Source organism: Tachysurus fulvidraco, chromosome 13 (assembly GCF_022655615.1).
Source record: "Tachysurus fulvidraco isolate hzauxx_2018 chromosome 13, HZAU_PFXX_2.0, whole genome shotgun sequence".
Taxonomy (NCBI): domain Eukaryota; kingdom Metazoa; phylum Chordata; class Actinopteri; order Siluriformes; family Bagridae; genus Tachysurus; species Tachysurus fulvidraco.
In genome coordinates, this window is record NC_062530.1 from 9672993 (window position 1) to 9685750 (window position 12758).

Sequence of the window (12758 nt, forward strand, 5' to 3'; positions counted from 1 at the left end):
TGTCTCAGTGGGTCCTGAATACTGTGGAAAGGGGGTACAAGATCCAGTTTTCCTCCCGTCCTCCGTGTTTCCAGGGTGTGTTGCCCACAAATGTGGGCGGGCACCAGGCGGCGTTACTCCGGGAGGAACTCTTCTCACTTCTGGAGAAAGGAGCTATAGAGCATGTTCCCCTCCCAGAGCGGGACTCCGGCTTTTACAGCCGATATTTTGTTGTTCCCAAGAAGGACGGGGGGCTGCGTCCGATTCTGGACCTGCGGGCTCTGAACTGTACTCTGAAGACTTACAAGTTCAAGATGCTCACGCTCAAGATGATCGTGTCCCAGATCAGATCCGAGGACTGGTTTGTCACGATCGACCTCAAGGATGCTTATTTCCACATAAGCATTCTGCCGGAGCACAGGAAGTTCCTCAGGTTCGCTTTCGGGGGCGAAGCGTACCAGTATCGTGTCCTTCCTTTTGGCCTAGCCCTTTCACCACGCACGTTCACGAAGTGCATAGATGCTGCCCTGGCACCATTGCGTCTCCAGGGCATCCGTGTACTGAACTACCTGGACGACTGGCTCATTCTTGCCCAGTCGGAGGCTATGGCAGCCAAGCATCGAGATGCTGTGCTTGCCCACATGAGGTCCTTAGGACTCAGGCTGAACCCAGGAAAGTGTGTGCTTTCTCCTTCTCAGAGAACCACCTTTCTGGGGGTGGTTTGGGACTCCACCATGATGTGGGCACATCTGTCTCCCACCCGGGTGGCCTCCATCTTGTCAGCGGTGAAAGCTATTCGGCTAGGCCGCAGCCTCTCTGTTGCCGAGGCACAGAGGGTGCTCGGACTCATGTCAGCAGCAGCCAACGTTATTCCTTTGGGTCTGCTTCACATGAGGCCATTCCAGCTCTGGCTCAAGGGGGCGGGCTTTCATCCTCGCAGGCATCCCCTCAGGGTTATACGGGTTACGTGCCGTGGGCTTTGTACCCTCCTTATGTGGAAAAGACCCCGGTTCTTGGCCTTGGGTCCCATTCTAGGGGCGTGTCACCGTCGCAGGACTCTTTCGACAGACGCCTCGCTTTCAGGCTGGGGCGCAGCCTTAGATGGACGCCCGGCCCAGGGTCTATGGGAGAGCCCCTGTCTCTCATGGCACATAAATTGCCTGGAGATGAGGGCTGTGTTCCTAGCGTTGCAACACTTTCTCCCGCACCTGGAGGGCTGTCATGTCCTAGTGCGAACAGACAGCACCGCGGTGGTGTCCTATATCAACCATCAGGGCGGTCTGCGTTCACGCCCCCTGTTCAGGTTGGCGTGGCAGATTCTGCTCTGGGCAGAGACCAGGTTTCTTTCGCTAAGAGCGGTTTTTATCCCAGGGCGTGTAAATCGGGAGGCAGACTTCCTGTCGAGGCAGGTGCTGAGGCCCGGGGAGTGGCGTCTTCACCCTCACGTGGTGAAGCGAATCTGGCAGATTTTCGGCCGGGTGGAAGTGGATTTGTTCGCCTCAGAGGAGTCGACCCACTGTCCGCTGTGGTTCTCCCTCTCTCACCCAGCCCCGTTGGGCCTGGATGCCCTGGTATGGATGTGGCCGAGGCTCCGTCTGTACGCCTTTCCCCCGGTAGCTCTGCTCCCGCAAGTCCTAGCCAGAGTGCGCCATGACCGGGTCAACCTTCTCCTAGTTGCCCCCCGTTGGCCCTCTCGGGTTTGGTTCACGGACCTAGTCTCCCTCCTGTATCAGGAGGGATCTCTTCTCTCAGGCGCAGGGGGCAATTCTTCACCCCCGCCCCGAGATGTGGAAGCTTTGGGTCTGGCCCGTGAGGGGGACCAGCACCTCTCAACTGAGGTGACAGAGACTCTGCTGAATGCTAGGGCTCCCTCCACTAGGAAACCGTATGCTCTGAAGTGGAGGCTTTTCCGCCTCTGGTGTGACGAGCACTCTCAGGATCCAGTTCACTGCCCGGTTGGTACAGTGCTGGAGTTACTGCAGTCTTGCTTTTCTCGGGGCCTGTCCCCTCTACTCTAAAGGTGTACGTGGCCGCAGTTGCCGCGAACCACGAACCTGTCCTTGGGGCCTCCTTGGGTAGGCACCCTTTGGTCTCTTGCTTTCTGCGTGGTGTCAGGTGGCTGAGGCCTTCCTCTAGGCCACGCCTTCCTTCCTGGGACCTCTCCGTGGTCCTGGAGGGGCTGCTGGAAGCCCCCTTTGAGCCCTTGGAGTCAGCCTCTGAGAAGTTTCTGACCCTGAAGTCGTCTCTGCTTCTTGCCTTGGCCTCTCTCAGGAGAGTCGGGGATTTGCAGGCTTTGTCGATCGCCCCCGCCTGCCTAGAGTTTGCCCCCGGTATGTCCAAGGCTATCCTGCACCCCAGGCCAGGATATGTCCCTAAGGTGCCCAGGATGGCGGGATGTCCAATCATCCTGCAGGCCTACTGTCCCCCGCCCCATGAGTTGGCGGAGCAGGAGAGGCTGCACTTGCTTTGCCCGGTAAGGGCCCTGAGGACTTACGTCCACCGCTCTAGCTCGTGGCGTAACTCCTCTGCCCTTTTTGTCTGTTTTGGGGGCCGGAATAGGGGTAATCCAGTTTCCAAACAGCGCCTGGCGCACTGGGTGGTGGAGGCCATTACTCAGGCCCATGAGGTGCGCGGTCATGCCTCACCTCTTGGCATCAGGGCCCACTCCACTAGGGGTATCGCCTCATCCAGTGCCTTGGCCAGGGGTGTCCCCATTGGAGATATTTGTGCTGCGGCAGGATGGTCCTCTCCGCACACCTTTATCAGATTCTATGACCTGGACTTGGACCCCACTCCAGGGTCCCAGGTACTTCGGGGCCTATGATGTGCTGTTCCCAGTCTGCTCGTGCTCTCTCACAGCCTCTGGCGCAGTCATTGACCGGTGCGTGGCGGCGTGGGTATTGGCATTCCCATAGCGTCAGCACTGACGCAGCGTCGAGTTCCCTCGAAAGGGAACTACACCAGGTTACGTATGTAACCCGGTTCCCTGAGAGGGGAACGAGATGCTGCGTTGCTGGCCACGCCCCAGGCATCCGTTCGCGCTTCCTTCAGACAAAGAGAGCTGGAGCAGCGTGACGTAGATGCCCTTATATGGACTTACTGGCGAGTAATTACTCCGTCACGTGTCCTTTCCGAGCCATTAAATGGCGTGTGTGCACACAGAGCTTCAGACACAACTTCCTCAAAGAAGCATTCCCATAGCGTCAGCACTGACGCAGCGTCTCGTTCCCCTCTCAGGGAACCGGGTTACATACGTAACCTGGTGTAGATTTCTGCTGGATCCATAGTGGGCGAAGACGAGTGAGGATCCAATTGCAGTTAACCATTTAATAAACAAAACAAAACATAGGAACACAGATAGGTAGGCAAGACTAGGCAGAACAGCGATGAATCGTGATGCAGTAAGCCATAAATATACTATACACGCAGATCTGACCTCCTGCAGTTCTGAATGTCACAGTCAAATACTGCAACATGTCAAAGTGCATGACTTGATTAACATTTGATTATTCTTTTATTTCTATAAGTAATGGACAAAGTTTGGACAAAGCACAGTGTACCTTCAGGAGAGAAAAAAGATGTATACCTGTATATAGAGAGACAGAGAGAAAGATGCACACATGCAGAGAGGCATGTCTCTAGCGTTAGCACATGTCTCCTTTCTCTGTCTTAAACACTGGCTATAATTAAGCCATTTTCCAGCTCAGTGGTCACTGCCCTTGTCACTGTGCTCAGGGGAATGCAAGCTAGAGTGAAAGACCAATAAAACCCATTAGATCATGGCACTCAGAGGAATAGGAAAAGGATGAGAAAAAAGAGTGATTGATATATGCTGCGAAGAAAAAAGAGAGGAGAAAAAAGAAGACACTGCTGACAGGGAAACATCACTCATCTGACCTTTCCTGCCTCTCATTAAGGCTGTGGTTGATACATGGCATCTAAAAATGAGGCCATTAGAGTTCTGTTTGTCTCCATTGACTTTCTTTATAATGTAATATTGGCAATCTTAGAAAGTACTAATGGAAATATTATTGTTTACATTCTAACTAATGCTCTCTTAAGAGTAGCTCATTAAAGGGAAAATGGAACAGGGGAATAAATGGATATTTGAGAGCAGTATAATCTGCACAGTGGCTGTTACCCTGCAGTATTTTATTGAACAATTCATCTAACCATGGAATAATTAGGGTCTGAATAGCACAGTGCTATAAAAAAAAAGGTTTAAATTATTAATATATTAAAAAAAAAAACAGCTTGTAAAAATAACATCTGGAGAAAAGAGGAGTTTGATATCCAAAGCAAAGATCTGATTCAATTTTAATTATGAAACACTAACGTAAATATTGCATCAATCTTTTCTATTATATAATATAAGAGTAGTGTGACATGGAGTGCTGTGGATATACATTTAGTGTACTTGATCCTGGTTCTCCTCACATACAGTATATCAAAACATGGCAGGCTATTATAAAATGCCTCCAGAAATAAACGTGTGTATGGATGGTTGGATTAGCTTGTTGGATGCTGCTTTATCATGTTTTTATTTAGTTTAGTTTGTTAAAAAAATGTTAATGCTGCAAAAAACAGTCGCGGTTGTAACTAAATTTACAACAAGAAACTAAATGTCCTGGTAGATGCACACAGATGGTTAATTTCACAAAATGAAAAACATGTCAGAGTTTGCCATATACCTAAAAGGGAATACTTTACACATAATCAAAACATATTTCAAGTCTTTGTTAAGGCTTAGATCTAGGAAGGATGTGCCACTTCCTTTCATCTTATTCTTGGTCTTTAAGATTTACCAAATATGAATGATTCAACCTGCAGAGATTTGTTCTTCAGTCCACTATGTGATGGACTATGTGATGGCTGTTAGCTTCACCTCAGTTGCAAGTTTCCCTAGCAATACCTAGCTACAAGATACATAGCTATTCAAAAAAACATGATAATTCTTTATTCTAAATAACAAATGAGCCCACAGTGAATAACAATACAACAAATATAGCACATGTGACCAATTTGTCTTAAATTTATTGTTGTTTAGGTGTTTTTTTTTTGAGTAAGGTTCAAAATTACATCTAACTTTGAGAGAATTTTGTGTGAGCTGGATTTTTTTATTGTCTACAAATTAAATATACTTGATAATCAAATGCACTAGAAGGAAAAATAGTATGAGCAAATAAAAAAATAAGCTAAGATATCTAAAAAATGGTTTCATAAAAAAACTGAAAAGATTGATACTTTTCATACACTGAAACACTAATGTTTGAGTAAATGGGCACTCTGGGTATAAAACAAAGTATGAAACAATACACTGTGTCACTTGAATCAAGGTCTACTTTGCCTCAGGGCTTCGGGTGAGAGTAAGCTTCCTTAAGTCTCTTGATTGATGACAGTTATAACCACAATTGTAGAGAATGAACACATTTAAGCACATTTTTAAAGATGAATGAGAATCAGACCAATAACAGCACCTCTGGGTTAAAGGACATAGTAATCAGAGATAGGATGATATGTGCTTCTTAGACTGAAAAACCTCCATCTATATTGTATTATTGTCTCAAACCTCAAGTCTCAGATGGACATAAATTCTCTATTATCTCATCCTCTACCATTTTGACCAAAAATAACATGAAGCTTGAGGACAAGAATAGTTAGAAATAAAGAAAATCCAGCTCATACCAAACTCCACTGGGCTCCAATCTGATTTGAGTTTGAACATGCACATACAATAACATGAGTACAGGAAGTGTTGAAGTGCTCCCTCAGCTAATGCATCCACTGTTTATATCGTAATATTGTCTACATTCTCTGGTGGACATCATTTTTCCCTCTTGACTGAGAATAAAAATTGTTAGTTTTCTATATTACTCATTAAATGGCTCCACTCCATATGAACCAATAACACCAATAAAATGATAGCATTATTGGCAAACTTGTAGGATGAATTTATTATATAATCTATTATACTGAATATCCAGTATGAAGACTTTCCACTCAGTATCTATAACATAAATAAACTTAAACTGATTATAAGTTAAATGCTCTAATTTTCTCACGCACAATGAAATATGTTGTATTGACTGATTATTGACAGAAATAAATGTAATTCAATATAAATATGAAATTACACATTTATAAATATAAAAATAAATTAGTACTGACCTGACACAAAGACTTCTGAATTTGTGGAGATTCTATGCATCTCTGTAGAAGCTTGTGATGCAGCCGGACTGACGGGAACAGACCCGGAATCTAGCCCCAGTGTAAAAAAGCCATCTAGGCCTTGATAGTTTGTTGAAACAATATTGTGTCTCTGCGCTAATGAGCTTACAGCCTGTAATACAGGGAAACATTAATAATTATTTTCTTAGACCTACAAGCAACACTAATACCATGATAAAAAAAACTCAAGCTGAATTTCGGTGCATAGTTGTTGTTTTTTTTCTTTGTACTTAAATACATTACAATACCTAGATTCTACATAAAAATAATCTTTGATTTAAAAAAATCTGCAAGTCAAGGGAGCAAATCTTCTCTTGCCCCTGTCAATTATGGCAACACTAGAAATCTTTTGTCATGTATTCAGTATTTGAGTGTGTTATGCTGCCCTGTGATGCAGCATGAGCAGTAGTTCATGGTTTGGTGACTTTACATCCGGAAGCACATTAGCCCTCACCCAATTGGAAGCTGTCATTTCATAAGGGACAGCTTGCTGGTGTGGGGGAATTGGCAGGTTTAGATTAATATTGCCCTAGGCTATATTACATTTCTGCTATTACTGAAATATTTTAGGTTTAAACTGATTTGAATTGCTGATTCTGTCAAAGTATAAAGGCAGATGTCGAACTTCATTACATACAGTAGGCTGGGTTTAAATCAATTTTTAGTGATTATTTGTCATCTGAGTAGCACACTCAAGTTTGGCACTGACCTATGTAATTTAGTCAAGATGACCACAGGCAGAAAGCACCAGGGTGCTCTGAGTGGTGTCTCTTGTTGTTGTTGAAAGGAAATGAGAATGTGTTATTGTTACCAGTCTGTTACACAAAATCAGTTTGGATGAGATAAAAACCTAAAAAACATTAGTCAGACAAAAGAGCAGAAATGGCCCCTGACAAGATTTTTATTTTAATTTATCTCTTTCTCTCACTTTCTCATTTTCTTTACAACAGGTCACAAATTGTGACAGGCTTTTTACAACAAAGAAAATGTGATTCACTTAATTTAAATTGATCAAATATCTGTAATATCAAACTCATCGGTTCACTACAGTATATCTAAAATTTTATCAGTCAATAAACTTTATTAGAGAAAATAATGAAAAATATTAGAGATATTAAGAAACATTTGCAAAGGAACGACTTAAAGCACACTGAATATTATGCTGGATATACCCTCAATATATCTTAGTAAGCCTTGCCTACAATTCATACCTTAAGGGAAAGGGAAACTACTCTCTGAGTAGTAACCAGAGTTATTACACTATTATAAAATACTATTATATAAAACTATTCATCATAGAGCAAGAAACACCCAAACAACACTACAGAATCAATGATAATGGTTGCATTAGGCTGCATCTAACAGAGGCAGGTAGATCGAACACAAAAGTCAGAAAGAATAAATCCAAGTTAGAACAATTTACAGAAGTGTTCTGTAGCACCTCAAAAAATAAACATGATTTGTGTCTGCCATCTCAATCCAGTTTCCTATCTGCACATTCTCAATTTCTATCAACATAAGATAACTAAAGTACATTACAGTGAAACAAATACATTTGCTTTGCTCACCAGGCACGGTTTGGTAAAGAAGCCTGACTGATCTTCAGTCGTGGGGCTCTGAGAGGGGAAAGGAATGGCTGAAGTGGGAAACAAAGATGGAGGTAAAGAGGATGTGTTTCTCTCCTCTTCTTCCTCCATATCCTGCAGTGCACACCTTCTAATTTCTTCATCAGAAGAGTCATTATCATTAGGTATCATGCCAACACTATCACTTGACATATCTGAATCTGGACAAAAAAAAAATTGTCAAAATTATTAGACTTAAGACATTCTTCAGCATGGTTTGAGGTAAAAGTGTGTCCCACTTGTAGTAAGAAACATTTAGATCCAGATCAATTAGCAAACAACATAATATAGAAGGGATTAATATTAAAGATCAGTTCTACAGTAAAACTCATTTATGGGGACAGTTTACATAATCTAAGGGCAAAAATATAACAAAGATCATAATCACTGATATGATGATGCCTATTATTTTTGAAACGGTCAAAACATTTGTTAAAGTTTTTATTTCTGAATTTTGCATATTCTCTGTACCATGACAAGCTGGTATTTTTATTATTTTAAAGAGAGAAAAAAATAGAGGCCTGTGATGGCTGCTAGAACCAGAGACCATGAACTAACTTGTCTCACAGACGTTAAATTAGTAAATAAATGGTTAAAAAAGAATTCAGTAATGATTCTGAAAATTTTAAAAAATAATAAATAAAATAATAAATAAAAAAACACTTTTGGATATGCTGTTTTAGAAAATAAATTACTTTCGCTTTGCAACAGGCCACATCACACCACCCTGTTATGAATAATATTTTTTAACAGTCCTATTACGTTTTATTCTTTACTTTATTATTTATATTCACACTCTTTCTAGTATATCCATGCTTCCACATGCAAACAGTGTATGTAACTAAATATAACCATTATTGAATCAACATTTTGAAATTCTATGTACAAACAAAAAATAAATCTATAAATATATGTTAATCTTGTTGAATACAAAACAACACTTGAAAAGTGTCTGTATCTTGAAAATTTCAAGATGGCTCCATTACAACAAAGAAAAAGTATTATTGGATTGTGTTGTAAATAATGTTATGTAGGGCATCTTACATTACTCTTAATTAATTTTTGTGCCGATCCCAAGCCCGGATACAGTGCCTTGCAAAAGTATTCATACCCACTGAACTTTTTCACATTTGTATTCAGCCCCACTGAGTCAATACTTTGTAGAACCACCTTTTTTTACAGCTGCAAGTCTTTTGGGGTATGTCTCTACTAGCTTTTCACATCTAGAGAATGAAACTTTTGCTCATTCTTCTTTGCAAAATAGCTCAAGCTCAGTCAGATTGGATGGTGAGCGTCTATGAACAGCGATTTTCAAGTCTTACCACAGATTCTCAATTGGATTTAGGTCTGGACTTTGACTGGGCTATTCGAACACATGAATATGCTTTGATCTAAAACATTCCATTGTAGCTCTGGCTGTATGTTTAAGTTCATTGTCTTGCTGGAAGGTGAACCTCCACCCCAGTCTCAAGTCTTTTGCAGAATCCAGCAGGTTTTCATCTAAGATTGCCCTGTATTTGGCTCCATACATCTTCCCATCAACTCTAACCAGCTTCCCTGTCCCTGCTAAAGAAAAGCATCCTCACAACATGATGCTGCTACCACCATGTTTCACGGTGGGGATGGTGTGTTCAGGGTGATGCGCAGTGTTATGTTTCCGCCACACATAACATTTTGAATTTTGGCCAAAAAATTAAATTTTGGTCTCATCTGACCAGAGCACCTTCTTCCACATGCTTGCTGTGTCCCCCACATGGCTTGTCAAAAACTGCAAATTAGATTTCTTATGGCTTTCTTTTAACAATGGCTTTCTTCTTGCCACACTTCCATAAAGACCAACTTTATCCCTAACCTGTCTGGTGTGTTCTTTGGTCTTCATGATGCTGTTTGTTCACTAACACACTTTTGAGGGCTTCACAGAACAGCTGTATTTATACTTAGATTAAATTACACACAGGTGCACTCTATTTACTAATTAGGTGACTTCTGAAGGCAGTTGGTTTCACTGGATTTTAGTTAGGGGTATCAGAGAAAAAGGGGCTGAATACAAATGCAGACCACACTTTTCAGATATTTATTTTTAAAAAAAATTTGGACACCATTTATAATTATCATTCCACTTCACAATTATGTGCCACTTTCTTTCGGTCTATTTCATAAAATCCCAATAAAATACATTTTTCTTTGTGGTTGTAACATGTCAAAATGTGGACAAGTTCAGTGGGTATGAATACTTTTGCAAGGAACTGTAAATACAGTAGGCTGCATCAGGAAGGTCATCCGGCGTAATACTTAATTTAGCACTGTCGAACCTACAGGGTGATGGCAAAAAATGTGATACTGTTGGTTGAGGAAGAAGAGTATGGAGAAGGGTTAGTAGGCAAAGATAAAAGAGGAAAGGCAGGAGTATAGGTTTAAGTATAGAACCTATTAATTTACAATGACAGGGAAAGGTAGAGATCCGGCAGACATGAGTACTGTGTGTTCAGGAACCCAGGTCGAAGGGGAGCAAAGTACATAGTACTAAAGGGGATACAAACTGTTTTATTATGGTGTGGAGAGGTGTGGTAGGAGAAATGTGGTAGGAGTTATCCTGAAGGATGAGTTTGTGAGGAATGTTTTAGAAGTGAAAAGAGTGTCAGACAGGGTAATCTGTTTGAAGTTAGAAATTGAAGGTGTGATATTGATTGTCATCAAGAGTAAAGTCAAGAAGCTTTTATTGTCATTTCAACCATATACAGTTAGGTCCATATATATTTGGACACAGGCACATTTTTCATACTTTTGGCTATGTATGCCACCAGAATAAAATGAAAATGGAAAAAAAGATGTATTTTAAGAGCAGACATTCAGCTTTAATTCAAGGGGTTGAACAAAAATATCAAGTAAAAGGTTCAGGAACTGCAACCATTTTTATGCAGAATCGCCCCAATTTCTGGGGCTCAAATGTAATTGGACAAATGAATATAATCATAAATAAAATGTTCATTTTTAATATTTTATTGAAAATCATTTGCAGGCAATGGCTGCCTGAAGTCTGGAGCCCATGGGCATCACCAGAGACTGGATTTTATCTTTCCGATGCTTTGCCAGGCCTTAACTGCAGCTGTCTTCAGTTGATGTTTGTTCGTGGGTCTTTCTGCCTTTAGTTTTTCCTTCAGCAATTGAAGTGCATGTTCAATCTGGTTGATATCAGGTGATTGACTCAGCCATTGTAGAATATTTAATTTATTTTCCTTAAAAACTCCTGGGTTGCTTTTGCAGTGTGTTTTGGATCATTGTTCATCTGTACTGTGAAATGCCGTCCAATCACCTTTGCTGTATTTGGCTTAATCTGGGCACACAGTATATTCCTATACACTTCAGAATTCATTCATGCTTCTGTCTTGTCACATCATCAATAAACACCAGTGACCCAGTGCTACTGGAAGCCATGCATGCCCATGCCATTACCCTGCCTCCACTATGTTTTACAGATGATGTTGTATGCTTTGGATCATGAGCTGTTCCAAGCCTTCTCCATACTTTTCTCTTCCCATCATTCTGGTAAAGGTTGATCTTAGTTTCATCCATCCAAAAAATGCTTTTCCAGAACTGGTCAGGCTTTTTTAGATGGTTTTTGTCAAAGTCTAATCTGGCCTTTCTATTCTTGAGGTTTATGAATAGTTTGCACCTTGTGTGAAGTCTTCTCTTGATTGTAGACTTTGACAATGACACAACTACCTCCTTGAGTGTGTCCTTCACTTGGCTGGATGTTGTGAATGGGTTTTGCTTTACCATAGAGAGGATCCTGCTACTACTACTACTACTACTACTGTTGTCTTATTTTGCTGAGATCAACATTGCATTCTTTTTTTCTCATTGCATTTTTTTCTCCAAACTGTTGATCTGGCCACTTCTAATGTTTCTGCTATCTCTCTGATGGATTTGTTTTGTTTTTGAAGCCTAATGATGGCCCTTTTTGACTTGCATGGAGAGCTCCACTGAATGCATGATGTAGGTTCACAGCAACAGATTCCAAGTGCAAATACCACACTTAGAATCAACTCTGAACCTTTTACCTGCTTAAATGATGAAGAAATAATGAAGGAATAGCCTACAGCTGTCCATGAAACAGCTTTTGATTCAACTGTCCAATTACATTTGGTCCCTTGAAAAAGGGGGGTGGCTATTCTTAAGAGCTGTAATTACTAAACCCGTCCTGAAATTTGGATTTAAATACCATCAAATTAAACCTGAGAGACTGCAATTTCAGCCCGCTTGTATATGTTTTGGTAAATACCTAAAAAATAATAATAATAATTGTGCCTGTGTCCAAATATATATGGACCTAACTGTATAGCTGTTGCAGTACACAGTGAAATGAGACAATGTTTCTCCAGGACCATGGTGCTACATAAAACAAAGACAGAGCTAAGGACTTAAGTAAGTACATCTGTGTAAGTAAGTGCATAAAGTGCATCTGTGCTACCTGGTGCAAACAGTGCAAGACAAAAGACAAAAAGACAGTGCAGGACAAAAGACAGTGCAAACAAAAAATACAAGACATTACGCAAAAGACAATACACAAAAGCAGCGCCGACCAGTGTAAATACTGTATGTTCAATATTGCGTGTGCAGAAATACTGGTTGTCCAGGTTGGTGAGGGCTAAATAAAGGTACGTTACAATGGCTTCGTCCGTGGAGCGGTTTGGACAATATGCTAACTGTAGGGGGTCAGATAAGCGTGGTAACTGGGTCTTGATGTGCCTCAAGATGAGCTACTCGAAGCACTTCATTACAATAGGTGTGAGTGGATTGTAGACTTCTTTGGGATAGGGACGATAGTGGTTGTTTTGAGGCACATAGGAACAACAGTGCTGCTCAGTGAAATTTTGAAGATGTTAGTGAAGACATCCACTAGTGGAAGTGGCTGTGGATTGTCTT

The 12758-nt window shown here is 41.5% G+C and overlaps 1 protein-coding gene across 2 annotated transcripts in view; it reads right to left on the bottom strand.

Annotated features, from left to right (window-relative positions):
* The window catches only part of zbbx (zinc finger, B-box domain containing), a 65434-nt gene that overhangs the window by 15820 nt on the left and 36856 nt on the right, over positions 1–12758 (bottom strand). For both annotated transcript variants that reach the window (XM_047822788.1, XM_027168052.2), the window contains 2 exons: positions 7776–7993; positions 6148–6319 (listed from right to left, as the gene is read on the bottom strand). In XM_047822788.1, the coding sequence (XP_047678744.1) occupies positions 6148–6319; positions 7776–7993 (390 nt within the window). The remainder of the gene's footprint in view (positions 1–6147; positions 6320–7775; positions 7994–12758) is intronic.